The 26137-nt window shown below is 55.5% G+C and overlaps 1 protein-coding gene across 2 annotated transcripts in view; it reads left to right on the top strand.

Moving 5' to 3' along the window:
* Window positions 1-7190: 7190 nt before the first annotated feature.
* Window positions 7191-26137, top strand: part of LRRC75A (leucine rich repeat containing 75A) — a 35992-nt gene continuing 17045 nt past the window's right edge. Inside the window, exon 1 of one of the 2 annotated variants that reach the window (XM_082603316.1) lies at window positions 7191-7402. In XM_082603316.1, coding sequence (XP_082459442.1) covers window positions 7205-7402 — 198 coding nt within the window. In that variant the 5' untranslated portion in view covers window positions 7191-7204. Of the gene's footprint in view, window positions 7457-26137 lie in introns of both variants that reach the window. The other variant, XM_082603315.1, reaches the window with a different exon arrangement.

The following is a 26137-nucleotide window of genomic DNA, read 5'->3' as shown; positions in this document are numbered from 1 at the left end:
GGGCCAGCTGTCCTGGGGCTTCGAGCTTCCTGATGAGAGCTGGTCCCACGTTTGGGACGTCACAGGTGATCTGCTTGCACTTTGGGACAAACTCACATTCATCCCCAGCACAGGGCAGCCTTCAGGGGCCCTGAAGAAGGGACCACGTGTGGGAGTAGCTGCTGGGAGAGAAGTAGGCGGGGGGGAGGGGGGAGCACCCTGCAAGGGGGAAGGGGTCTTCCTTTGAGAAGAAAATGGACTAAGAGGGCCCCTGCATCGCGTGTGCCTGTGCTTGTGTGCGCGTGTGTCTCTAGTGTTCGCTCGGGGCCAGTTCTTCAGGGACGCCTTGAATTCCTCTGAGCCCAGATCTGGCCTGGCCCCTTGGCAACCTTAATGAGCAAAAACTCTTCCTCACTTCTTCCACACACCCAGCTCTTCCGGCTCTTCTCAAAGTGTGGTCCCCTAACTCTAACCCTAACGCTAACACTGTCTCCTGTCTCCCACCTACAGAAGGTTCTGGACGTGCCCGTCCTGCCTGACCTCCCCTCCAGCTGCCTGGCAGCTCCCTCTCCCCTCAGTGGAGGTCCCATTGCACCTCTCTTCACAAGCCCCTGCCCTGCCTTCCTGGCATTTTAGCAGGTAGTTACGCCCCTAGTTTCTCTTCCATCTGCAAACTCATTTGTGTCTTTCTTCCTCCTTTCCCACATCTGTGCTGGAGTCTCCCTGAGGCTTGTCTGAAGCTCATCCCTTCAGTGATGTTCTGGACCACCTCCCAGCACCTGGGCAGGAGCCTTCCTCTCCTGAGCTCCTCCTGGCTAAGCCCTCTCCCCACATTCAAAGATGAGCAGCACCAACATGACATTTTCAAACAAAAAAATTTTAATTATGTTGAACATTTATATTCTCTAAAGCAGTGCAGACCTGGTTTTGAATTCCAGCTCTCAAGGAAGCACTGGCCAAACTCTTTACTTTTTTCTAAACATTGGTTTCTTCTGCTGTAAAAAGGGCTATCAAAACATTTTTGCATGATTATTAAGAAAAGGGTTCAATATTATCAGTGTAAAATGTATTGCAGCAAATCAAAACTACAATGAGGTATCACCTCACACCGGTCAGAATGGCCATCATCAAAAAATCTACAAACAATAAATGCTGCAGAGGGTGTGGAGAAAAGGGAACCCTTTTGCACTGTCGGTGGGAATGTGAATTGGTGCAGCCACTATGGAGAACAGTATGGAGGTTCCTTAAAAAACTAAAAGTAGAATTACCATACGACCCAGCAATGCCACTACTGGGCATATACCCTAAGAAAACCATAATTCAAAAAGAGTCATGTACCACAATGTTCATTGCAGCTCTATTTACAATAGCCAGGACATGGAAGCAACCTAAGTGTCCATCAACAGATGAATGGATAAAGAAGATGTGGCACATATATACAATAGACTATTACTCAGCCATGAAAAGAAACGAAATTGAGTTATTTGTAGTGAGGTGGATGGACCTAGAGTCTGTCATATAGAGTGAAGTATGTCAGAAAGAAAAACAAATACCATATACTAACACATATATATGGAATCTAAAAAAAAAAAGAAAATGGTTCTGAAGAACCTAGGGGCAGGATAGGAATAAAGACGCAGATGTAGAGAATGGAATTGAGGACACAGGGAGGGGGAAGGGTAAACTGGGATGAAGTGAGAGAGTGGCATGGACCAATATACATGACCAAATGTAAAAAGATAACTAATGGGAAGCAGTCGCATAGCACAGGGAGATCAGCTCGGTGCTTTGTGACCACCTAGAGGGGTGGGATAGGGAGGGTGGGGGGGAGACGCAAGAGGGAGGAGATATATGTATATGTATAGCTGATTCACTTTGTTATACAGCAGAAACTAACACACCATTGTAAAGCAGTTATACTCCAATAAAGATGTTAAAAAATAAAATTAAAAAAATAATAAAATAAAATGTATTGCAGCAATAAGAGCTTGAATCGTGGATAAAAATATTTAGTGTTTGATCCATACATTAGATTTTGTTTGTTTGTTTGTTTGCGGTACGTGGGCCTCTCACTGTTGCGGCCTCTCCCACTGCGGAGCACAGGCTCCGGACGCACAGGCGCATCGGCCACGGCTCACGGGCCCAGCCGCCCCGCGGCATGTGGGATCCCCCCGGACCGGGGCACGAACCCGCGTCCCGTGCATCGGCAGGAGGACCCCCAACCACTGCGCCACCAGGGAAGCCCACATTAGATGTTTTTACTTCAGCATTTATATAATCTGAAAGAGCTTTAATTTTCACTAGGCATCTTATACTTCAAATTCTTACAACAGGAGAAGAAACTGAAGTGAGTGTTCAAAGAAAAATCATGATGAGAATTCCATAATTCCAGGTTTGATGGAGAAGGCCAGTGCTTCTCATGTTACAAAAATTACCTGCTTAAAAGAGAATGACTGAAGGGATAAATTCCCTCTAAATAAATGATCCATCTGTCTTGTAACAAACCACCAACAAGGAACAGCAGCAGCCTCTCTGCCCCATGTCCCTCTGGTCACCAGCCCATTCACAAGCAAGTTTCTTGAAAGAACAAGCTACATTAGCGCTCTCAACTTTCTTGCCTGCTTCCCGTTTGCTTCTCAGTTGCCTGCAAATGGATTTCCTGAAGGTCGTCTATGTCAACACACCCCACCGGCATATCAGTGCTCTGGTTCCTGAGCGCCTGGGGGCCCACGGGATTTTCATTCAGCAAATGTTTGCTGAGCTCCTCCCTGATGAGATCACCGGCCACAACAGCAGTATCGGCACAGGTGGTCAGACTTGGAGAAACACGAGATGGACACCTAACCGGCTGGTGGGAGGCAAGGGAAGAAGAGGGATTGGCCAATGAAGGGATGAAGAAGGATGCTCCAGGCAGAACAGCAGCATGTGCTAACGAACTGTAGAAACAAGATTCACGGGGTATTGTAGTCACATGGAGGCAGGCATGGGAGGCATTCAGGGAAGGCTTCCTGAGGGAGGTGATACCTAAACCGAGACCTGAGGAAGGAGTAGGCATCTGTTAAGGAGGTGAAGGACAACATCCCAGGAACATATGCAGTGTGTGCAAAGGCACAGGAGATGGCATCTTGGGAGTTCCCTGGTGTCCTAGTGGTTAGGATTCTGAGCTTTCACTGCCATGGCCTGGGTTCAATCCCTGGTCAGGGAACTGAGATCCTGCAAGCCGTGCGGCATGGCCAAAAAAAAAAAGGAATATGGCATCTTGGGACAGGTGTAAGTAACACAGGATGATGACAGTGTAGCACCTGGAGAACAGCAATGCATGTTGAGAAGTTTGGACCGAAAGGGATAGAAGTCACTGAAGGGGGAGAGGTTGTGTGTGTCTGTGTGCCTGTGTGACTGTGACCGCGTTTCCCCTTTTAGAATGATGGCGCCTGCTGCTCCATGGAAGATGCACTAGAAGGGGCAAGACTGGCGGTGGGGAGACAGGTTAGAAAGAAGGCTATTGTGACGCAATGATTGGGGTGAAAACGACAGGTCGTCCACAAGGCCGGGGCTGTACCGTGTAATGTGTATCCAGTAGGATCCATGATATCAAGTCATATTCACAGCTAGGCTCTCAGGGTAGGCAGACCTGAGTGTGAATCCCCTCCCCACCCATTACTAACCTCTCAAAGAGTCCATTTCCTCAGCTGTGAAGTCAGGACAATAGTAAGACCGACCTCACGGCTGTTGAAAGGATGAAAGAGCACTGTGCTGGAGAGCACAAAGCCCGAGACGGAGCACGCAGTGAACACACACACATGAGAGCTACCACCCTGGGCACCATCACCTGGACTCGGGGACCAGACACAGATGCTCAGAGACCTGAGTGCACAGTGACTCCAGGGTTTCTGGCTGCCGCTACTCACAGGAAACAGAGCCCAGAGTGGGCAGGTTGGGAAGGAGATGTGCTCGTTTGTGGAGTCTGAAGTACCCACCGGTGGAAGAGAGAATCCTCCACAGGCCTCTCTCACTCCTTCACATCTCGCCATGTGTGCCAAGAAGGCAGGACCTGGCCACTTTGCACCTGGACCACTTCTCAGCACTGTGTTTGTTTCCTCCAGACTTGCTTACTGGCTTCCTATATAAGCAGTAGATTCCCAAGCTGGGTGTCCTCCACCCTTGATGATGCAAACCCGCTGCGTGTGCAGCATCCCTCTGGGCCCAGCACACTGCTCCTGCAGGACTCAGAGGCCAGGGGAACTGATGCAAATATGCTGATGCTCACGCTAGGTGCTTTGGGTGCCTGAATAGAAAGTCCTACATCTCTGACCCAGCGTCATGTCTTCTGCCAGCATCCAAGATTCAGTGACAGGTTAACTTACCAGCTTGTGAATTGGAGAGAGAGACTTAGAGTCATCAGTGTGTGCATGTCAGATGAAGCCATGAGTATAAATAACATTGCCTAGGGCTTCCCTGGTGGCGCAGTGGTTAAGAATCCGCCTGCTAATGCAGGGGACACAGGTTTGAGCCCTGGTCCGGGAAGATGCCACATGCCGCGGAGCAACGAAGCCCATGCACCACAACTCCTGAGCCTGCACTCTAGAGCCCTCGAGCCACAGCTACTGAAGCCTGTGTGCCACAACTACTGAAGTCCGCGCACCTAGAGCCCGTGCTCCGCAACAAGAGAAGCCACCACAATGAGAAGCCCGTGCACTGCAATGAAGAGTAGCCCCCGCTCGCCACAACTAGAGAAAAGCCTGCATGCAGCAACGAAGACCCAACGCAACCCAAAATTAATTAATTTAAAGAAAAAAAATTGCCTAGGAAGAGGTCTGGGGCCGCACCCAGGGTAGCAGCAATGAGTAAAGGATACAGCTAAGAAAGGGAGCTCCCAGAGGACGTCAAGAAAGAAGCCTGGAGGAGAGCAGTTCCTTACAGGCCAAGGGAGTGCAGTTTCCATCAAAACAGAGTAGGCAACAGGATCAGATGATGCTTAAAAGTCAAGGAAGATGAAGACTGAAAGTAGTCACTGAGCTTAGCAACTAGGTCACTGGCAAGCGACATTTCAGTGACATGGTGCAGCCAGAAGCCAAGCTGGAGTGGGTGAGGAATGAATGGATGTACATACAAGGTATTTCCAAGGAACTTGGCTGAGAAGGAAAGAGAGAGATGGGGCCTTGGTAACCGGAGGGATGGGAGCAAACACAAGTTTCCTTTCTAAATAGATGGAAGAGATTTGAGCAGATTACATACTGAGGAGAACAAGCCAGAAAAGAGGGAAAATTGGGGATGAAATTAAGAGCAAGGAGAAGGACGGAACCAGGTCTCTGGAGAAGAGGAAAGGGATGGCACTCAGATCCCAGCGGTGGATGGCCTGGGCCCTCTTCCACTGAGATGGCATTGCTCCAGCCACACGCCCTCCCGCCGGCCAACCTGCCAGGGGAGTGGAGCCCAGCGTCCCTAGGGAGGGGCCTGATCAGCACGTTTCCCGGAGGCCACTTTGCCTCGTGGTCCTGCAGGTTAGAGATGAGAGGCACCAAAGTGTTTCCTGGCCGGGGTTCTCTGGAGATGCCAACAGGTGTGTTCTACACACAAAGGGTGCAGGTGAATTTGTAAGGTGTCGCCCAGGCCTGCGAAGGCAGCCTTCAGGAAGACTGAGTGTTCTCTGCCGGCAGAGGTGGGCCCTTGCGAGTGGGGCGTCCAGAGGGCAGAGGAAGCCAGCTGGGGGACACAAGGCCGCCCTCCAGGTACTAGGGGCTGACCCAGCGTTCACTCACAGAGTGGGAGGAGGCGAGGCCTCTGTGGGGCACGTGCACCCTGCTTGGAGTTTCTGTACCCCTCCTCTCACCCTCCCAGCCCAGGGCACAGTGTTCTCCTCCCACGCGGCCCAGGAGGGAGCTGAGGACTTGCCTGACGCTCCGGGCTCAGGACACAGTGGACTTCAGCTCTCTCTGATTCAGGATCCGACTCTCCTGCCCTACAGCCCACGCTGTCCTTTCCCCCAGAGCAGCACCCAGGGCCTGGGTCAGAGACAAGCGACACAACTGCTCCTCCCGCAGCCGTGACCCTGAGACCAGGGTGGTCTGGGTCGCGACAGAGGAGGTCCCCGGGTGCCTGAGCCTTCTCTCTGGCAGGGCTGTGGCCAGCTTTCCTAGCACCGTCTGACCCCGGGGGATCTGCCGCACCAAGGGGGTGAGGGCTGGTCTGGCGTGGAGCCAGGAAGGGAGGGGACGGTAGGAACGTGCCGTGGGGCTGCTTGCAGGCATGCTTCTGCTTTTTCACACGGGGGTTACTCCCAGGCCCCTTCTCCAGAGGTGTGGGAGCGAGAGCAAGAGAAGACAGCTGTTCTTTGCACCTGGATGGTCCAAACCCTTTGACACTGACAGATGCAAGCAATGGGCTCTCCCTAAAAGAACACGCACACAACACGCAGCCTTGCACCTGGATTCTGGTTCATGCACCACCGCCCGCCGCCACTGGCCGTCTCAAAGGAGTGTCCGTCAGAATCAGCCGAGAGGCTGGCTAAAAATGCAGCTCGCCAGGCCCCGCCGCGGAAACTCTCATCGGGCGGGTCTGGGGCGAGGCCCGGGAGTCTGCGTTCTCAACCAGCCCTCGGACGACTTGGGCTCTGACGCTCAGCGGCGCCCACTTTGAGAAACCCGACTCCGGGGCTGAGACCCGCCCGCTCACCCCACAGCTTCCATGCTCCAAACCTTCCCCACGTCGCCGAGCGCACGGGCCCCCTCCCCTCCCCCCGCCTCCTATGGGCCTCATCCGCGCGCGGTCGTGGAAGCATCTGGGGAGAGTGGTGCCGGCCGAGAGTGAAGCCCCGGCCGCCCCCTTCGCCCCGCGCCACCGCCCGTGAGGCGCAGCGCGGCAGCCGGCAGGGGGCGCGGCGCGGGGACCACACGGAGGGGGCGCCAGGCGGCCCAGCCGGAGCGGAGGAGCGGGGAGGGGAAGAGAGGGGCACGCGAGGCCCGGGAGGCGCGCGGCGGCGGAGCCGGGGGCGGGGCGGCCAGGCCGGGGCGGGGCCGGCGGGCGGGCGGCGAGCGCCGGGGGAGCGCGCCCGGGGAGCGCGGAGGAGGAGCGCGGACGCCGCCGCCGCCCCCGCCCGCCCGCGCGCAACAGTTCCCCGAAAGTTGCCGCCCGGGAGGCGCGCGCGTCGGGCGGCAGAGGGGGGGGCGGCGGCAGCGGGGACGCGGCGTCGCGGCCCGGCGCGGAGAGCGCGGGCGGCGGCGGCGGCATGGGCACCCGGCAGACCAAGGGCAGCCTGGCGGAGAGAGCCAGCCCCGGCGCGGCGCCCGGCCCCCGCCGCGAGCGGCCCGACTTCTGGGCGTCGCTGCTGCTGCGCGCCGGGGACAAGGCGGGGCGCGCGGGCGCCGGCGCGGGGCTGCCCCCCTACCACCGGCGCGTCGGCATGGTCCAGGAGCTGCTGCGGATGGTGCGCCAGGGCCGGCGGGAGGAGGCGGGGACGCTGCTGCAGCACCTGCGCCAGGTGAGCGCCGGGAGGGGGCGCGGGGGCGCCCCGCCCCTTCCCGCAGAGGCCCCGGAGCTCCGTGGGGCACCGCCCGGGCCCCTGCTCGCGGGGATGGAGCCCGGTCTGGCCGCAGGTGCCTCGGCGCTGCCCCTGAATTCGAGGCCTCAGGACAGGGCGGAGGAAGGCTGGCCCGGTGAGGCCCGGCTGAGGGGGACCTGTTGGAATAATGTCCCCGCTTCAGTCCTCCGCAGGCAGAGGAGGAGGCTGGTCCCGGGGACGGTTCGTGGGAGGGGATGCCTCCCTGGGCTGAGGCGCTTTTCTTCCCCTCTACCCGCCGGCAGTCACCCCTGTCAAGGGTCCTCAAGGAATGCGCAGTCGTCAGCTCCCCCAGGGGGCGTCCAAGGGCGCAGCCCTGGGGCTGGTGAGATGCCAGTCCCCAGGCGCTTTGCCCACCCGGAGGCCTCCTGGAGGAGAGGCGTCCCGGTTGGCGGTTCGGGTGGGCGACAAGGTTTTCTCTCCCGTGACTAACTTTGGCAGGCGCCCAGCCGGGAGCCCCGCGGAGCAGTGGAGAGGGGCGGGGGTGGGGCTGGACTGGGTTCCTACGTGACTGTCTATCTGCAGGGACTTCAGGAGGCTGCCTGCACTCTGCCCTCAGCCTGTTCCCGTCCCTGCCCCGCTGGTTAGGGACCGTCTTTGCACATCTGGCTGGTCCCCTCTGCTTTGGGGCTGCCCTGGGGCTGACGCTGTCCCCCACCTCTCTTTGGCTTTTTTCCTTCCTCACTTTCTTTTGAGGGAGGGGGCGGCCTGCGCCGTGGATTTCGTGGAGTGGCAGAGAGGCAGGAGGGTGCACCTCCTGCATCCCCAGAGGTGGTCTCGGCGGGGCTTTGTGAGGGTAGCTGAGTCCAAGCCCGTATTCTTGCTAGATTGACCCCGTTAGTGGTGGAGTCCGGAGGGGATGGGGGATGGGGCCTCTCGGGTGGCCTTTCTGAAGTTCTTCCATCACTGATGAGAGAGGCTGTAGGAGAGCCTTCCTGGGAGGAGCTTCCAAAATCGAGTCAGACCCACATCCCTCCTGGAGTCTGCAGCAGACCCCCAACCCCCTTTATATGTGGTGTGGGTTACCCTGGAGTGTGTGTTCCCAAGGTGTGTGTTGTACAGGGAGAGGGAAGCAGAGGCCTCTGCTCTGGCCTCCACTTTCCCAAACAGCATCCGGAAGGCTGCCTGAGATGCCACAGGATCCCCAGGTGCCTTCTCTGAGCCCAGTCATCAAAGAAAGATGACATTCCGCACCACATAACTTTCCTGGTGTGTATTTCTTTGTCTTTCAAAAACTGGAAACTAGTGTATGGCCTCTGTGGAAACTGTTTTGCTTTCAAACAGCATAATGGATTTTCCAAACCATCATATCCATTCGCACACCAGACAGTGAGAAGGTTTTTCTGATCATGTGCTGTACCCTCGCACTGGGGTGGGTGCTTCGGAGGATTCAGGACCGTGGAGGGGCTGACGGTGGAGGTCCAGACAAGCCCTTCTGGGAGGGTGAAAGAGCACAGGGCCGCCAGTCAGTCCGCTGGGTCCTGCGGGGTGAGGCAGACCCTCGAGGCTGAGTGTGATTCCACATCCTGGGGAAGCTCGTTTCGGAGAGTAATGCATCCCTGTGACCCCCACAGGGTCCCTGAGACAGAGAGCATTTCCGGAGAGATGGTGTCTTGTCGGTGTCCTGACATCCTTCTCGGTGGCAGGACTGCGAGGGCTGATGGAGGGCAGAGGTTAGCCAGGCTCACCCTTTTCTGTGAAAGCAGCCGCATAACTTGCCCTCCAGTTCCAGCCATGTGCTGGGCTTTCCTGACCTCTGGGGAAGGACTGTGGGCCTCTCTGGAGCCAGTGACGGGCCTGCCCAGGGCGCCTGGAGAGCTGTGTTGCCTGGAACTTGCAGATCAGGGCCCCTCCAGGAAGTGGCGGTGGGCCCTGGGCAGCGTGGGGGGGGGGGAGCCCCGAGTGTCCAAATGTCTGTGAGAAACGAAGAGGTGGTTTTTTAGGACCCTGAGGCTGTTTGGAGGAATGTAGAGCTGCATCTGTGTTGTGCACTGAAGTGGCTCTTTCTCCTACATCGTATTTTCCAGTTTTCTCCTCTAGGCTGGAGGTGGTGATGTTCAGGAAGGGAATAGCAGTCACTGAGAGAGGTGCCAACACCCGGGGCCTCGGCGGGGTCGGACCAGCGAGGCCCCGTCAGTAACAGTGGGCGGAGGCAGGGTGTGCAGAGCTCGGGGCTGGTCCTGCTGGGATGCTGTCCCAGCCCCACAAGGTGCAGGGTGGCGTTGATGAAGAGGAACAGGCAGAGATGATGGCAGCCCGACAGTCACGGCCGTCCTCACTTTCTTCTGTGTTTGACAACGTGTGTGGCTGCCCAGAGCCCGAGGCGGGGAGGAGGCTGGAGGTCCTCAGTCCCTGTGGTTCTTCACCACCTTGAGTCCGTGAGTTTTTGTGGCCCTGCAAGAGTTCTAGACACTCTTCCCAGACCAGTGCAGCAACATTCACAATCTTGCAGGTATTTCGGAGGGTTCGCAGACCCCAAGTTCAGGATATGCCCCCATCTGTGACCTCCCCTCCCCCAACCATGTGACTTGCTACAGGCTCAGGATGTGGAACTAGAGACCCCAGGACCACGTGTGGCAATTCACAGTGGGCGGAAGGATAGTGGCTGCCGCTACTGCTGCTTCTGAATCTAGGATTCTTTCCAACCTAAGATTTGGGGGGCGGTTTCCCTGATGGGAGACTCTCCAGCCTGTCCGTGCCTGTCCCTGGCCAGAGAGGAATCAGGAGGCCTCCTTATGTTAAGGATGCCGAGCTGTGCTGGGAGTGCAGGCAGGATGCCAGGAAGCTGCCAGCTGCCTGGAAGGAGCAGAGAGCCGCCCCCTTCCCTTTAGGAGCCGTGTCATCTCAGTAAGAGCCTGGGGCCAAGGGTCAGCTCGGGCAGCTTGCCTTCCGGTCCTCAGTCTGCTTTGACCTTGGACCCAGCTGATAACCTCTGTGTGGCGTTTCCTTGTTTCCCAAAGGGTATCTGAGGTACTGAGCAGAGAAAATGCTACAAAGTGTGTGAAATTGCCTTGGTTCTGCAAATCAAGACTCTTTCTCAAGGCAACGATGATAAGAAATAGGAGAATCTGCTTGGGGTCTGGGCGGGCTGCGGGCAAGGTCTCATACCCTTTCTCAGGCCGGGCCCAGGATGTTTTAGATTCTGTCTACCTGACCAGGGCTCAGTCCGGGTCAGAAGCTCACTGCAAGTTCCGAAGCAGTGTGGGGCAGCGTGGGGATGAAAGAAGTCAGCTGTGGATAGAAGAGGCCGCTCCTCTCCCCTCCCCCGGCCCCGGCCCTGCAGGCCTCACCTTTCCCCAGATGTTGCTTCCTGAGTCTTAGGCTTACACTTGCCATCTTCAAGGAGCCCTGGGGAAGAAGTAACCTTTAGTCATGGAGAGAGGGCAAGTGCCAGGCTATGTGAGAGGTGGGGTGTCATCTTTTCAGAGCAGTGGTTTCTCTGAGTCCCCAAATCCCAGACTGGGCCATCAGCCAGCTTCATGGAGCACCAGAGTAAGGGCTCAGTTTCCCCGGGATACCCCAGGCTGAGGTGGCCTCCTCCTCCCTGCCTTCCCATAAAGAGGGTCTGATCTGGTTGGCTTACTGCTGCTCAGTATGGCGCAGCCCCACTGAGCAGAGCTGTGCCAGGCTTGGCCCGACGGTGTGGCTCCTGGGAACATCAGCCTCGCCAGCAGTGCAGAAAGGAACCCTCAGGAACCGAGGGTGACTGGCTGCCCCAGGAGGCTGGCTAAAGGACGAGCACGTGCAGGGCCCTTGGGAACCTGGAGGCTGGGTGCTCTTTTCTTCCTGGAGGCGGAAAGATGAGCAGGAGTTGCTTTTTTCCTCTGACAACCCCCCAAGAAGATCGCTTAGGTGAGCAGGTTGAAGACCAGCAGACAAAGAGCAGGGAGTTCCCCACCGTCAGCCTCGATCTTGTTCTTTTCCACCTGGGATGCACTTCCTCCTTTCCGTGAAATGCTCCTTACCTTTCCAAGGCCACCCTCCTGAGCCACGTCAGCCCACGACTCTGAGATCCGGTTGCCGGTTAGGCTGTGTGGATTTAATCGTCCATACAGACATAGTTTTCCCCGCTGTCCATTTTGTTTGTCAGACTATGTCACATGCTTCCTGAGGGTGGAGACCCCAGCACCGCTTTTGTGTTGAACACCAGCTGCTGCAATCTTTAGCGAGTCGTGTGCTGGGGACGCACTGTCACGGCATGTCCTCAGCAAGCCCTTGGATCTGGGCTGTGCATCCAGGGGCTTATTTGCCCGGCCTGCTGGTATGGTCGTGAGATCTGGCGAGTTTGCTCTCATTTGGTTGGATTCCTGGGAGCCGTGTCCGCAGGGATCGGCTGTGTCTGGCAGCCGGCCAGGCGGTGGTGTTCTTGGAGAGGGGAGTGGCATGGTGCCCGGCCTCCGCGGGCTCCGTGGGGATCCCGCTCGGCAGGTGCAATGTAGGCCCTCTGCTGAGGTGGCGGGAGAGAGTGGAGCCTGACGGGGGCTGGCCTCCACCTTCCTCGCTCGCTGCTTGTGCTGAATCATGTTCGTTCCATCCACAAAGAGAAACCTGCCTTTTCAAACGCTGCTGCTCTCTGACCAGGCTGGGCATTTCCAGGGCTGCAGAAGCAGGAGGAATCCCACGCCAGGGCCTGCTCTACTGGTTTCCAAGGCCAGGGACACGGCCACCTCAGTATGGCTGGGGGGAGATGGCAGGGCCGGGTCTGGGCCAGCTATCCTGGCTTCGGGTCTGGTGCAGAGGGGGCCCTCTGCTAGAGCTGATGCCCGCCCCCTCAGAGATGCCCACAAACAGCCTGGGCTCCACCGCGGACCCCCGCCTTGCCTTAACAGCGCCTTGGTGCATCGGTGCACCCTCCCCTTCCCCAGAGTCATTTCATTTCCAAGTGCACTTTGCTGGCAGAGGCCACAGATCGTATACCGGGCACAGGAAATCCTTGTCGAGAGGATTTTAAGCTTCTCCTCAGGGATGCTTCCCCCTCCCCGCCGTCCCACCCCCCGCCCAGTGTCCTCGCTCAGGAGCCAGCAGGGTCTGGCTCAGACCTCTCGAGTCATCCTGCCAGTACCAGAGGCATTGGTACTGTCAGCCTCCCCCATCATCAGGGTTCCAGCGGCTCCGCTGGTCCGCCCACACAGCCCACACACGCCTGCAGGCGGGAGCCACCTGCAAAAGGGTTATCCAGGTGATTAGGGTTTCTCTGGCTTCCCCATCGGGGCGCCCAAGGGGTGGGGTCAACATCCGGGGAGATCCCCACCCCAAGTGGAGGTCTCAGCCAGCCATCTGCCCTCCGTCACTTTCCCGCCAGGAGCAGCACCGTGGGCGACCTGTGAGAAGGGTGACACACACACACCCCTATGCTGGCCCACTGGCTGTGTCACATCCACCCTCCTTAGGAGAAACTGGGGGTGGGAGCAGTTGTGTAAACCGGCGGGCTCCACCACTGTCACTGGGAGAGTCTGCTGTTCTAATGAGAGCAGTGACCTTGACAGGCCAAGCCGGGCGGGGCCGGGCCTTACTGTTCCTGCCTTCCTCCCCACCCCACCCACTGGCCCGAGCAGAGCCCACGTGGCTCTCTGGGAACATTTCCCAGCCTTTTTTTTTTTTTTTTTTAACTTTTATTAGCTCAAACTCCTGGCTGATGCAGCCATATGGAGTTCTGCCGAAGGCTGCTGCTCAAGGGATGTGGCATTTTGATGTTTCTAACTTCATCTTAACCAGGATAGACGCAGAGTCCGGTGAGAGTGGAGGATGTCAGTGTTTGCCTGCAGGGTGGCCTCACGTTGGACCCGAGGTTCGTGCCCACCTCCATGGCTGCCCCTGCCTGCTCTGGCCTCCGCCTCCCAGCCTCTGTCTGCCTCTCTCCCGCCTGCCTCCTGGGCCTTCTCTGGGTCTCTTCCTCTCCCTGGGCGAGAAGCAGACTTTTCGTCTCTGTTATTTGGCCCGATCTTGTTCAGCTTCCCTCTGCAGCCGCCACGCCCCAGCCTCCATGGCAGGAAGGCAGCCATGGGGACCGTGAGAACTGGAAGGAGTCAGCGGCGGGGGGGTTCGTTGTCTGGTCTGGTCAGTGCCCGGTGCCTTGGGCGGGAGGTCAGGCGCTGGAGACACCCCTCCCGCCTGCGTGCTGCTTCCCAGCCCATAAAGCATTTTCTCCTGTTTATTTTGCTCCTTAAATAGTCTTGTGAGGTCAGCAGGATATTGCTTAAAGCAAAAAATGGGAGGTTTTCTTTTTTAATATTATAAAAGCAGTGCATCATCATTGTACGAAAACAAGAAAATACAGATGAGCAAAACTAAGACCTGAGAGTGATTCACGTGTCCCACAGTCTAGTGCCCGCTCTTCCAGGCAGTGGTCTAGGCCCCGGGAGGCAGAAGAGACAGTACTAATTGTCCCCCCACCTCATGGAGGGGTTGTGAGGATCCAGGAGGCCGGTGCTGGTGCAGGTGCTTAGCGGGGCTCAGAGAAAGGGCTCCGCTCTGGTGGCCGCCTTCACTGGGAACTGGGGGGACTTTGGCTCTGGTCCCGGTTCAGGCTCTAATTTGCCAGCCCCTTCCCTTCTCTGGCCTCAGTTTCCCCACCAACAAAGTGAAGGGCTGTGTGGCTGAGATGACCACTGAGGTTCCCTGCCACCATGCAGGTTCCACCAGACTCCTGTGGATTCAGGGATGGACCCGTTCATTCCCACCTGAGCCGGATTCACAGTCATGCACTGATGTCACTCCCTTGTCCCCAGCTTATGCAGGAGCTGGGACAGGGGGAAGGGCTTCTGGAGGGAAGCAGACCCCTGGGGCTGACCTCTGCACACCAGCACAAACCCTTCCTCCCTCCGGGCTCCCAAATGGACCAGGAGCTGGGCTGGGAGCTGCAGGGCGCCAGCCCCCCACTTCCTAGTTGGGGCTTTGTCTCACCTGCCCTGCCTGGCCCCTCCCAGCGGTCCTGGTGCTCAGACCTGTGCCTCTCCTGTCCACACCCCCTTCCCAGGCCCTTGGCCCCCTGTCCCCCGGCACATCCTCCAAGTGGTACTTTTTCAGTGGTTTGTTTGTTAAAGTGGGATGATGAGGCAGTGGAGGCCAAGATGAAATTGGAGGAGGTGGAGAGCGGAGCACAGCCCGAAGAGAAGGTGGTCCCAGTAAGGAGTGTGTTTCATGAGCTCGCTACCCGCACAGTGGAGCGTGGCCACACCCCTGCTCCTGGCAACCAAGGACTCTGGGGGCGTGAAGGCCATTCAGTGAGTGAGTCCAGGTGGCGCAGTGGTGCCTCGTCAGCTCAGTCCTTCACTGAGATGTAAGGCAGCTCCTGGCCCATACAGTGCCTTTGTGAGAAGTAGAAGACACCTCTCTGGTTGGCAGAGACAAAGTCAAGGCTTGGTGAGTTCAGGCCTACCCAGACACCCTTGTGCAGTGTGCATCCTACACAGCTGTACTTAGCATCCTCGGTGAAGGTGCACAGAAGTTCAGTCTATCAGCTGAAGCCAGTCAGGAGGCTCACCCCTTCTCCCATTTGCCCCCTCGGGCATGGCCTTCCCACATCACCTACGGCAGGGAACAGTGCAGTGTCAGCCAGAACATGATTTCTGCCTCTGAGCTGAACACTTGCCCTCTCCCTCCTGAATCAGGGAGCTGAAACGATCGGGCATCTTCTTCTAGAAGGTTCCAGGTCAATACTCCTGCCTCTCCAAGGGCGTTGGACAGATGCAAAGACATCAGTGGGTCTGGAGTCAGGCTCAGGGGGGAGCATCAGCGGGGACACAGGTAGATCAGAGAGTCCTTCCTTGCTGGGCTCCCACGGACTCCAGCCCCTCCCCCATGTCCTGGGGACCAGGAATTCCCCTCCAGCTTCCCAGACTGTTTGCATCCCCGCCTCCACTGATTCTGCGGGAAATTAGGTCTGGATGCTTCCACCCCCTGTAAATAACCTCCACGTCTCCAGATGAAATAACTCCCTTCAGTTTAGTTTTTCCTAGTACGAGCCAGTCTTCTGAGCGTCTTAACATTCTCATCGGCCAATCTACGTTTTCTATTTTCTTCTGCAGTTGTGGAGTTTTGGGGTAAAAATTCCCATGGGGTTTCCAAACAGCTGCCAGCCCAGGGACCATCGGAAGTGGGGAGGTTCTCAGAGATGCAAACTCAGACACAAGTTTCCAAGTTACCTGTTCTGAGAATTCCCATCTCTCCAGAAATCACCTGCTGGTTGAGAATCGGCCCAGTCAAGCAGGGGGAGAATAATAGAGATGTTTTCAGTGTGACACATCTCAGTGGGAGGCTGGTCCACATGTGAGGGCCCGGAGGCTCAGGAAGTTGGGGGAGCAGGATGGAACTGGAGAAACTGTTTTGGAAAGCTGGAAGGAGCTGTCCAGGAAACCCAAAGGAGCAGAGGCAGCTGGCTGGGGACGTGAGAGCCAGTGTGTTGCGCCTGGGCCATGCTTTGCGGTGGAGACGCCATCAAGGAAGTCCTGTGGGCAGAACCCAGGGACCCTGGGACGGGGAGAGAGACCTGGGTCCCGGGCAGGAGGCTCTGGGCCTCCACTTTGGCCTGTCACTTTGGCCCTTTCACTTCACCCACTTCCACCTCCACCCCGGCCCTCCCAGGGTCCCTGGAAGCTGTGGACAAACTCGGTGACCTCCCAGAGACCAGGCAAAAGCCCTCCCTCCCCAAGGACACTGCCCTTTGCAGCCTTTGAGGCTCACTGATTCTTTCTTGTTGCTGCTGGTTGTGGGTCCTGGTTCTTCCACTTGTGGGGCAGTGAGGCCCCGAGGTGGAGCAGGGCCTTAAAGATGGGGAAGAGTCCACCTGGCCGGGGCTCCTTCCCTGGGTCCACTGCTACCCCCCCCGCCCCCCGCTGCCCAGAGAAAAGGTCTTGGGGAAATCAGCTGAGCTGGAGCGCAGGCAGGGCCTCGCCCACGGCCGTGGACCTGGGGTACCTCTTACCCCTGCACTTGGGTGTGAGCTGCATTCGAGCTGAACTCCCTGTCCTGTGTGACTCATCTCTGCTCACCCAGATTCTTGGAGGCTGTGCCCTGGCCTTGCCTCTGACCTAGAGGTTTTTTTTTTTTTTTTTCAAAGAAGATGTTGGGGGTAGGAGTTTATTAATTAATTAATTTATTTTTTGCTGTCTTGGGTCTTGGTTTCTGTGCGAGGGCTTTCTCTAGTTGTGGCAAGCGGGGGCTGCTCTTCATCGCGGTGCACAGGCCTCTCACTGTCGTGGCCTCTCGTTGCGGAGCACAGGCTCCAGACACACAGGCTCGGTAGTTGTGGCTCACGGGCCTAGTTGCTCCGCGGCATGTGGGATCCTCCCAGACCAGGGCTCAAACCTGTGTCCCCTGCATTAGCAGGCAGATTCTCAACCACTGCGCCACCAGGGAAGCCCTGACTTAGAGATTTAAAGTGGTAAAGACCCCTAGTTTGTGGGGGGTGGGGGTGATTTTATGTGCCATCTTGACGAGGCCATGGTACCCAGTTTTTGGTCAAATGTGAGTCTAGATGTTGCCGCAAAGATATTTTTTAGATGAGATTAACGTTAAATCAGTCAACCTTGTGTAAAGCGGGTGACCTTCTGTAGTGTGGATCGGCCTCATGCGATCAGTTGAAGTCCCTTGAGAGAAAAGGCGGAGGAATTCTGCCCCAGGCTGCCTGCCTTCAGACCTGCCAGTTCCCACAGTCACTATTCCCCACACATCCCTCTCTCTCACACACACCCCTCTGATCAGCTCTGTTCCTCTGGAGAACCCTGACTGTTACACTTGTCCTCCAGGGCTGATGTCTGGGGGAGGCGGGTAAGAAACTTCTGGAGGCCCCCGGGGCCCCCTTGCGCTGCCCCTGGATCACAACCCTCCGGTCCTCGACGTCTCACTCTGAGAAGTGGGCTCTCCCATGAAGCCTGTCCTGCTTTGAAAGCAGGTTGTCAGGGAGCCAGAAGGAGCCTTGAAGTCACTCCTCCACCGCTTCTTCTTCTGCATTTCCTTCCACAATGGACCAAACCTTTTATTTAAAATGGGCAACAGTAACCACATGGAAAGACAAATGGGCTTAAATGCATTCACCGGAAGCCATCAACAACGGATTATTTCCCAAGCACAGATCAGGAGGGCGCGGGATGGATGACAGAGTGCTGAGAATCTGTGGAATGTAGGAGCGGGTGGACCTCAGGGACCTGCTGGCCCCAGCCTTTCTGCAGAGTCATAAGCCCACAAGGTGCTCTGGGGAGCAGGCAGCTGGAAAATAAGTTTGGGAAGTAGTGCGAATGCTCCCAGCCTTTCAGTCTTAAAGCGGTGGCTAAAACATCAGATGGGAGGAAGGCGCAGGGGCGGGGGGCACGTGCCCGGGGCCACACAGTGACCTAGGGGCTACCTCAGGCCTGGAGCCTGGGGGGCTCCTGCCCTGCCTGAGCAGAGCCTGGGTGGACCTGTGACCACAGAGGGCAGAGCAAACCCTCTTCAGGCCTGCTGTGCCTCCCGGCTGATTTTATGTTTTTCTGAAGAGACAGCGGCCTTTTATTTATTTGTTGCTACTGCTGTTTCTTGGATTTTAATTGCATTACACTTGGCAATGGTCAAACATCTGTTTCCAGAGGCCTGCTTTGTGCAGAGAGTGTCATTTTTGAAGACCTCAAAGTTAAAACACAAATAACGTGCAGCCGTGAAGCCAGCACGCTGCGTCCTGGCGGGGAGAGCAGACCCACCAGGCACTTGTCACAGTTAAGGAGGGTCGCCTGCCAGGGTGCCCGCCTTCAAACCCTGAAGGGCTGGTGGTCGTGGAGGAGCCCCCAGCCACCCCTGGGGGACGGCGGCCCTGCGATGGGATGAGAGAACCGGCTTCCCCCCTCAGCCGGACAGGCAAGTGGGCAGGGCAGCGGCGGCCCTGGAGCCGGCGGGAGCAGCCTTGCCAGCAAGCAGGCCAATGCCAGTGGGTTTCTTTCAGGGAGAGGCCAATGCGGCGGTTGTTTTTATGACTTCTTCAAGTTTGCTTTGCTGTTTGGTGTTTCTGAAGTCAGAGTGTGTGTGCGTGTGCGTGTGTGCGTGTGCATGCGTGCGTGTGCATGCGTGCGTGCGCGTGCGTGCGTGCGCGCCTCTGGCCTCCCTCCCCGGGCTACACACACAAGGACAGCTGCCCGCCCGGACCTCGGCCTCATCGTCGTGTCCCTGGGAGGTTTATGGTGTCCTTGGGACGTGTTTGTGCACACACACCACACACACATACACGCACATATATACAGACACACGCAGTACTCATGGGTGCTAGATTTTCTCAATTACGATTCAACATACTGAACGAAAAATGTTAAAGCCTACTGTTTCCCTAAGATTTTAAGTCTAAGCTACAAATGCCATTATTCTGTTTATGAATCTAGTAGATTTAAATGATCACATTTAAGGGTAGAGTGCTTATAACTTGGTTAAGTTTCTTTCAATATCTTAGTGATTTTACAAATTTACTACATCCAGTTTTCTTAAGTTTATAAATAGCCATCCTAAAAAGCAGGACTTTCCCAAGCTCCTGAACAGTTCTTAAAATGTAATAAGCTTATAAATAAGGTGTATTAAATTCTGTTAAACATTTCAAAACTGTCACAAACTCAGCCAGATCCTCCTTCAGCGTCCCGCTTAAAATCATAAGCCTAAAGTCAGTTACTCACTTACCCCTTTCAAATCGGAATTGCAGGCCTCATCTGTTAGGTACTCTGACTTACGTGATTCTCTAAAGTGTTACAAGTGTGTGAAGTGCCAGATTTATGAATTTCTAGGTGTATCTGAGCTGCATTCCTCTAGTGTCTGCTGGTGTAATTCAACGCCTTCGGGGTTAAGAGGCAACGGAGGAGCCCAAGAGCGACCTTCTGTCCTCAGTACCCCGAACTGCCCCCCTCCAACTCCCCTGTCCTGGCGGCTTCACCGCTGGGCTAGATGCTGTCTGCTGCTGTTCCTTTCATCCATCCTTGCCTGTTCTTCCTGCCCTCAGGGCCCCACCTCTTCAGCTGTTTAGCGGTGTCCTCTTGGATGGTGCACACCCCACGCCCTTGGCTCCGGGATCGTGCATCCAAGGCCACGCTAATGACGCATCCCAGGGGGCCAGAAGGAAGAGTCCTTAGCAGCGACCTTCCCTCCTGGTACAGAACTCCTGCTACAGCAGCACTAAGGGATCTCTCCCCACTGCTTACATAGTTCCAGTGTCTGTGAACTCACTACTTGATTTTTTTAAATTGTGGTAAAGTGTAGATAACATAAAACTTATCATTTTAACCACTTTTATGTGTACAGTTCAGTGGCATTAAGCACATCTACAGTGTTGTGCAACCATCCATCTACAGAACTCTTCATTTTCCCAAACTGAAACTCTGTCCCCATTAAACACTAATTCCCCATCCCCTTCTCCCCAGCCCCTGGCAACCTCCATCCTACCTTCTGCCTCTATGGATTGGACTCCTCTAGGGACCTCATACGAGTGGAATCGTACAGTATGTGTCCTTCTGTGACTGGCTTATTTCATTTAGCATCCTGTCCTCCCGGTTCATCCTGTTGGAGTGCGTGTCAGGATTCCCTTTACCACTTGTTTTTATTTTTATTTATTTATTTTTTTGCGGTACGCAGGCCTCTCACTGCCGTGGCCTCTCCCGTTGCGGAGCACAGGCTCCAGACGCACAGGCTCAGCGGCCATGGCTCACAGGCCCAGCCGCCCTGCAGCACGTGGGATCCTCCCGGACCGGGGCACGAACCCGTGTCCCCTGCATCGGCAGGCGGACTCTAAACCACTGCGCCACCAGGGAAGCCCACCACTTGTTTTTAAATGTTCTTTCTCACATTGGGCTGGAAACCGTCTTAGGGGATGTGGTCCTGTAGGGAGCATTTCTTTTGTTTTTCTGGCTGTGCCACCCGGCTTGTGGGATCTTGGTTAACCCTGTCCAGGGATTGAACCCCAGGCCCTCGGGAGTGAATGCACGGAGTCCTAACCACTGGAGTGCCAGGGAAGTCCCTACAGGGAGCATCTCTGACTAGCCCAGTCCCACCTCTGGGAGCAGACAGCAAAGGAGAGTGTGTCGGGGGTGCACACACCCAGAGGACCCATCAACTGGTCCCAGAGGACCCAGTGGGCAACTGGGATAACGGTCCCAGTTGCTCACAGCTGTGCTCCTGGTTGAGGTCAGCACAGGCCAGAGGAGGAAAGGGGTCCCCGCCCACTTGCCCTAACCTTTCGCCTTGGTGCGTCCCCTGGGGAAAATGCCACCACTGTTTCCATCCGGTGTATTAGTTTCCTAGGGCTGCCATCACAGACAACCACTGTTTTGGTGGCTTAGAACAACAGAAACTTCTCTCACTGCTCTGGAGACCAGAAGCCTCAAATCACGGTGTCGGCAGGCCACACCCCCTTGAGAGGCTGTTGGGAGATTTCACTCTTTGCCGCTTCGACTGCTGGCGGCTCTGGCTGCATCCATCTTCCCATCCCCTTCTTCTCTGTGTCCGTCTCTTGTAAGGACACCTGTCGTTGGATTTAGGGCCCAACTGGGTAACCCAAGATGATCTCATCTTGAGATCCTTAACTTAATCTGCAAAGACTCTTTTTCCAAGTGAGATAAATGCACACATTCTGGGGACTAGGGATGTGGAGTTGTCTTTTGGGCGCTGCCATTTAGCCCGGCGCATCCGTTTCTGTTTCTCACACGTGGTGTGTACCTTGCCCCGGGTGTCCCGTCCATCCCCAGTGGCACTTTTAAGACTCTGCCCACCTTCCTTAGAGGCCGTGGTCTTCATTCACATCGAGCTCCTCTGGCTTCTCCCCCTGGCGGCTTCCTGGGGCTGCATTTCCCTGACAGCACCTGGCAGTTCCCGTCCCTCCCCTGGGAATCCTTGAGGCAGCCAGAATGTCGGGGGGAGGGGACACGGAGACCGGTCGCCCAGGCAGGCCAGTACCGCAGACTGTGTCCCTCCCCCGGAATAGTGGCCTCTGACGCTCTGGAAGAGGATCACTGCCTCATTATCGCCCCGCGCACGTGGGCTCCGGTGGCTTCAATGCAGCTGGCTACCTTTTCTGCTTAATATGCGGAGCCTGCTGCCTGCTCCTTCCCCGGGCTCGGTTGCAGGAGCCCTAGCTTCATGCCTGGAGGAGAGAGACAGACACAAGCTCATTTCCCGCAGGGCCTTCCTCCTGGGAACAGACCCAAAACCTGGAACTTAAAAGGCAAGAGGGTGCTCGTGGTTTAAAATAGCGAGTGCGTGGCAGCCTCCTGAGTGGCTTCGGCCTAAAATACCTGCGGAGACACACCAAAAACAGATGAAAATTCCTGAAAGCCTAGAAAGGTGGGCGGTCTGGGAGGAACCCCTTCCGGCTCTGAGACAGATGGAGCTGCCCCGGCTCCCCCCGGAAGCTGAGACCTCCCAGAGGAAGGGGAAGCCCCCTTCTCCCCAGTCGGAGGAAGTCAGGCAGCTGCCCCTTTCCCACGCGAGCAGTGATTTGGGGGCAGAAATGCTGCCCTCACTGCACCCTCCCCAGGCATCTCTGCGTGTATTTGGAGAAAGCCACCCTCAGACGCTACCTCCACCAGGCAGGCGGGAGAGACGGAAACCCGCGAGCGGTGGCCGCTGGCAGTCCAGCGTGGCCCGTGGGCTCAGCCAGGGATGGGGAAGTCCTGGGATATGGATACCACTGTGGGTTTCCACAGACTCCACCTTTGGAGTTTTGGCGGCCCAGGCTGTGGAGGCGGGCAAAGATGTCCCTTCCCAAGGTCAGAGTCACATTAGCTCAGTGTCCAGGGTGTGTTCCCCAGGCTGGACTCCTTACAAACCAGAACCTGAGAGGTGGACTCAGCTCTTATCCAGGGAGGCAGCCGTGGGACAAGGTCAAGATTCTGGTTAAAATTCAAACGTACGGGTGTGGTTTTCACACCAACAAGCAGTTCCTTGACACAAGCTGGGTGTCCTACAATTCAACTCTTTTCTGATGCTCTCTATCCAGAGATGGTGTCCGATCCCACAGGTTAAGGGGATCCCACAAGGTAGCCTCCCACTTCAGACTCTAATCACAAGTCCAGGTTGTTACCTGTGCTTCTGACCAATCAGCTATAGTTTGGAGGTTCTCATGACCCTCTCCTTGGGTTGGATTAATTTGTTAGAGTGGCTCACAGAACTTAGGAAAACATTTTACTCACTAGTTTATTATAAAAGGATGTAACTCAGGACTGCCCTCGTGGCGCAGTGGTTAAGAATCCACCTGCCAATGCAGGGGACACGGGTTCGGGTCCTGGTCCAGGAAGATCCCACAGGCCACAGAGCAGCTAAGCCCGTGTGCCACAACTACTGAGCCCGCATGCCACAACTACTGAAGCCCGTGTGAGCCTAGAGCCTGTGCTCTGCAAGAAGCCACCGCAATGAGAAGCCTGTGCACCACAACGAAGAGTAGCCCCCGCTCGCCGCAACTAGAGAAAAGCCTGCGCACAGCAACCAAGACCCAACACAGCCAAAAATTAATAAATTTAAAAAAAAAAAGATGTAACTCAGGAACAGCCAGATGGGAGAGAGGCACAGGGCCAGGTGTGGGGAAGGACACGGAGCTTCCAGCCTTCCAGGTGTCCACTCTCCACACCTCCCCGTGTTCACTGACCCAGAAGCTCTCTGAACCCTGCACTTTGGAGAGTTTCTGGAGATTTCATCACGTAGGCTTGACTGAGTACCTCGTTGGCCATTGGTGACTGATTCTCTTCATCCCCTCTCCCCACTCTGAGATAGGGACGGGACTGAAAGCTCCAACCTCTAATGACATGGTTGGTTCCCCTGGCCTCATCCTCAGGTGACCAAGGGGCCTTCCAAAAGTCACCTCATTAACCAAAATAAAGTCATTAAAAAAGTCATCTCATAACAAAAGACACCTTTGTCTCTCTCATCAGTTAGGAAATTCCTCAGGTTTTAGGAGCTCTGTGCCAGAAAGAGGACAAAGACCAAATATCTATTTCTTATTTTAAATCATAACCTCACACTAGACAGATGGTGGATGGGGTCTCACTAGATCACCCCTCCTTCAGGGGTGAGCAAGTGGGGAAAATAACCCTGTGCGTCGGATAAATACTGTGGAGGCTGGACCCTGACTCTGGAATGATCTACGGCAGGATCCGGGGGAAATGAACTTTGTGGGAAAAGAACAAAATGTCATGAAAAGAGGCAAAAAAGGAAAAAAAACAGAGGGTGAGATGAAAAGGGAGATTAATGAGCAAAATAAGAACTGCAAGGATTCGAAACACTGGCCAACACACAGTCCTGACTGGAAGCAGTGGGAGTGGGGTTGACGGTGCCGGACATGAAGTCAGTGGCAGAGGCAAACCCGGCCCGTCCACGGGCGTGTGTTACGGGATGAACACGAGAAGAGGTCAGCTCAGAAGGCGCTCAGAGCCAGCATCCGCTCTCCTGATGAGGAGACAGGCTATAACAAGGTCCATGTTTGTAGATGGAATGACCCCAACACTGAAGGTAAATTCAAAGAAAACACCCACAACTAGACACACAGTGGTAAAAAATTGTAATAACCAGGTGTGGCAGGCAGAAAAACAATGGCCAGAAACATGTGCTCCCTCGTTATCTCAGGAAGGTGTCTGTTTTTGCCTTCCTGGGTCGCAGGACCTTTTTTAAAATTTAAATTGTTGCAAAATGCACATCACATAAAATTTACCATCTTAAATTAACCATTTCTACACTTCAGTATCGTTAAGCACATTCACATTGTTTTGCAACCGTCACCACCATCATCCTCAGAACTCTTCATCTTGCAAAACTGAAACTCTGTCCCCATGAAACAACAACTCCCCAGCCTCTCTCCCCCACAGCCCCGGCACCCGCCGTTCTACTCTTGTGTCTATGCAGTTGACTTCTCTGGGTACCTCATATGCGTGGAATCATCCTTTTATGACTGATTTCTCTCAGCGTAATGTCCTCAGGGATTATCCACAGTGTAGCATATGTCAGATCTCATTCCTTCTTATTCCGTTGTAGACATATACCACACTTTGTTTATCCGTGCGTCTGTAGAAGCTGATGGACACTTGGGTCGTTTCCGCCTTTTGACCATTGTGAATAATGCTGCTATGAACATAGGCGTAGAAGGATCTGTCTGAGTCCCTGCTTTCAGTTCTTTGGCATATGTACCCAGAAGTGGAGTCGCTGGGTCATATGGTAACTCTGTTTTTAATTTTTTGAGGGATCGCCGTAGTGTTCCCCACGGTGGCTGCACCACTTCATGTTCCTACCGGCAATGCACAGGAGCTCCAGCTGTGTGTCCATCCTCAACACTGGCCTTCTTCTGGTTGGAGTGGGGCTGGCGGTGGCTTGAGTTAAGAACTGGATGAGCCAGAGGAGTTGATTTGATTTGTGTTAGGAAGGGAAGGGCTGGGTGCTGAGAGAGTTTGCAGGGTCGAGATGAGCCACTGAGGGACAGGTGGGGTCTTGGGGGAGACACAAGGAAGGGATGTTAGGAGTTTGGGTGGGCTGTCACGAGGGTGCCCTTTTAGTGACCTTGTGAGATTGCTGTAAAGACATCGGCTGCTTTTTGGGCTACGCCGTATGTTGAACTGATGTTCCTGGGAAGCGGGGGACCGTGTGCTGAGACCATCCAGGAGAGGCAGCTAGAGGTTATTGTCAAAGACAATCCCATGGACATCTGGGCAGAAAAAGCAGCTAAAGACACAAAAACCAGACTGCCTCAGAGTCGCCTGCCATGCTGAGTACCAGGGGGCTACCGCGTTTTGAAGGTTAGTTTCTCTCTAGCCAGGTTGCCTTCAGGTATGACGTTAACATAAAGGTTTTTCAGGTAGGCTAGAGCTCAGAAAATAACCACCCATGTATTCATTCTGGATGACGTTCTCGGGCAGTGACGGCATGAGGTGCAGGTATGGGAGCAGCTCCAGGGAAGGGCTGAGTGGCGGCCCTGAACGTTAGCTCAGTCCCAAAGACGTGCAAATCTGTGCTCAAACTGAATGCACGTGGCCAAATTTTATCATCGATGGAGTGCCTTTAACAATTAAAAAAAAAAACCCCACAAACTAAAACAATAAGAGCAGAGATCTAAAATCTCTGATTATACTCAGAAAGGCCAAGAAGAGGAGAGGCTGGCCGTCAGGCAAGTGTCAAAATTCCCCGCTGACCCTCCACCCCAAGCGCTGCCGAGGTCCTGGGTGCCCCCTCTGAAGCTGCCCGGGGTCCCCACGGTGCCAGCTCACTAGTTCGGGGCCAGCCCCCGAGATTGATAGCGCTTCTGCTCCCAGACACCAGACACGAGCTGTGGGCATGGGCTGAGCTTCCTCTCCCAGACCCCCCACCCCGCCCCACCACCAAAACCACACCCACATCAACAGGGAGCCTCGCCGAGGGTCGGGGTGATGGGAGAGAGCATAGCAGGGAAGCTACACCCTCCCCAGGGGCTCCCTGGCTCCTAGCCTGGCTCAGCTTAGCCCCTTTCTCCCAGGGTACCCCATGCTTCTAGCCCTGCGGTTCTCCAGCTGTTGTCGGTATCAAGAACCCTCTTTATTTTTTCTAATTTAATTGTTTTTGTTTTTGTTGCTGGCCGTGCTGCGTGGCGTGCGGAACTTCCCAGACCAGGGATCAAACCCACACCCCCTTGAGCGGAAGCGCAGAGTCTTA

The sequence above is a fragment of the Mesoplodon mirus genome, assembly GCF_964341445.2.
Source record: "Mesoplodon mirus genome assembly, chromosome: 18".
NCBI classification, from domain to species: domain Eukaryota; kingdom Metazoa; phylum Chordata; class Mammalia; order Artiodactyla; family Ziphiidae; genus Mesoplodon; species Mesoplodon mirus.
Note: the sequence above shows the minus strand (reverse complement) of the source record. Positions and strands in the feature narration are given on the sequence as shown.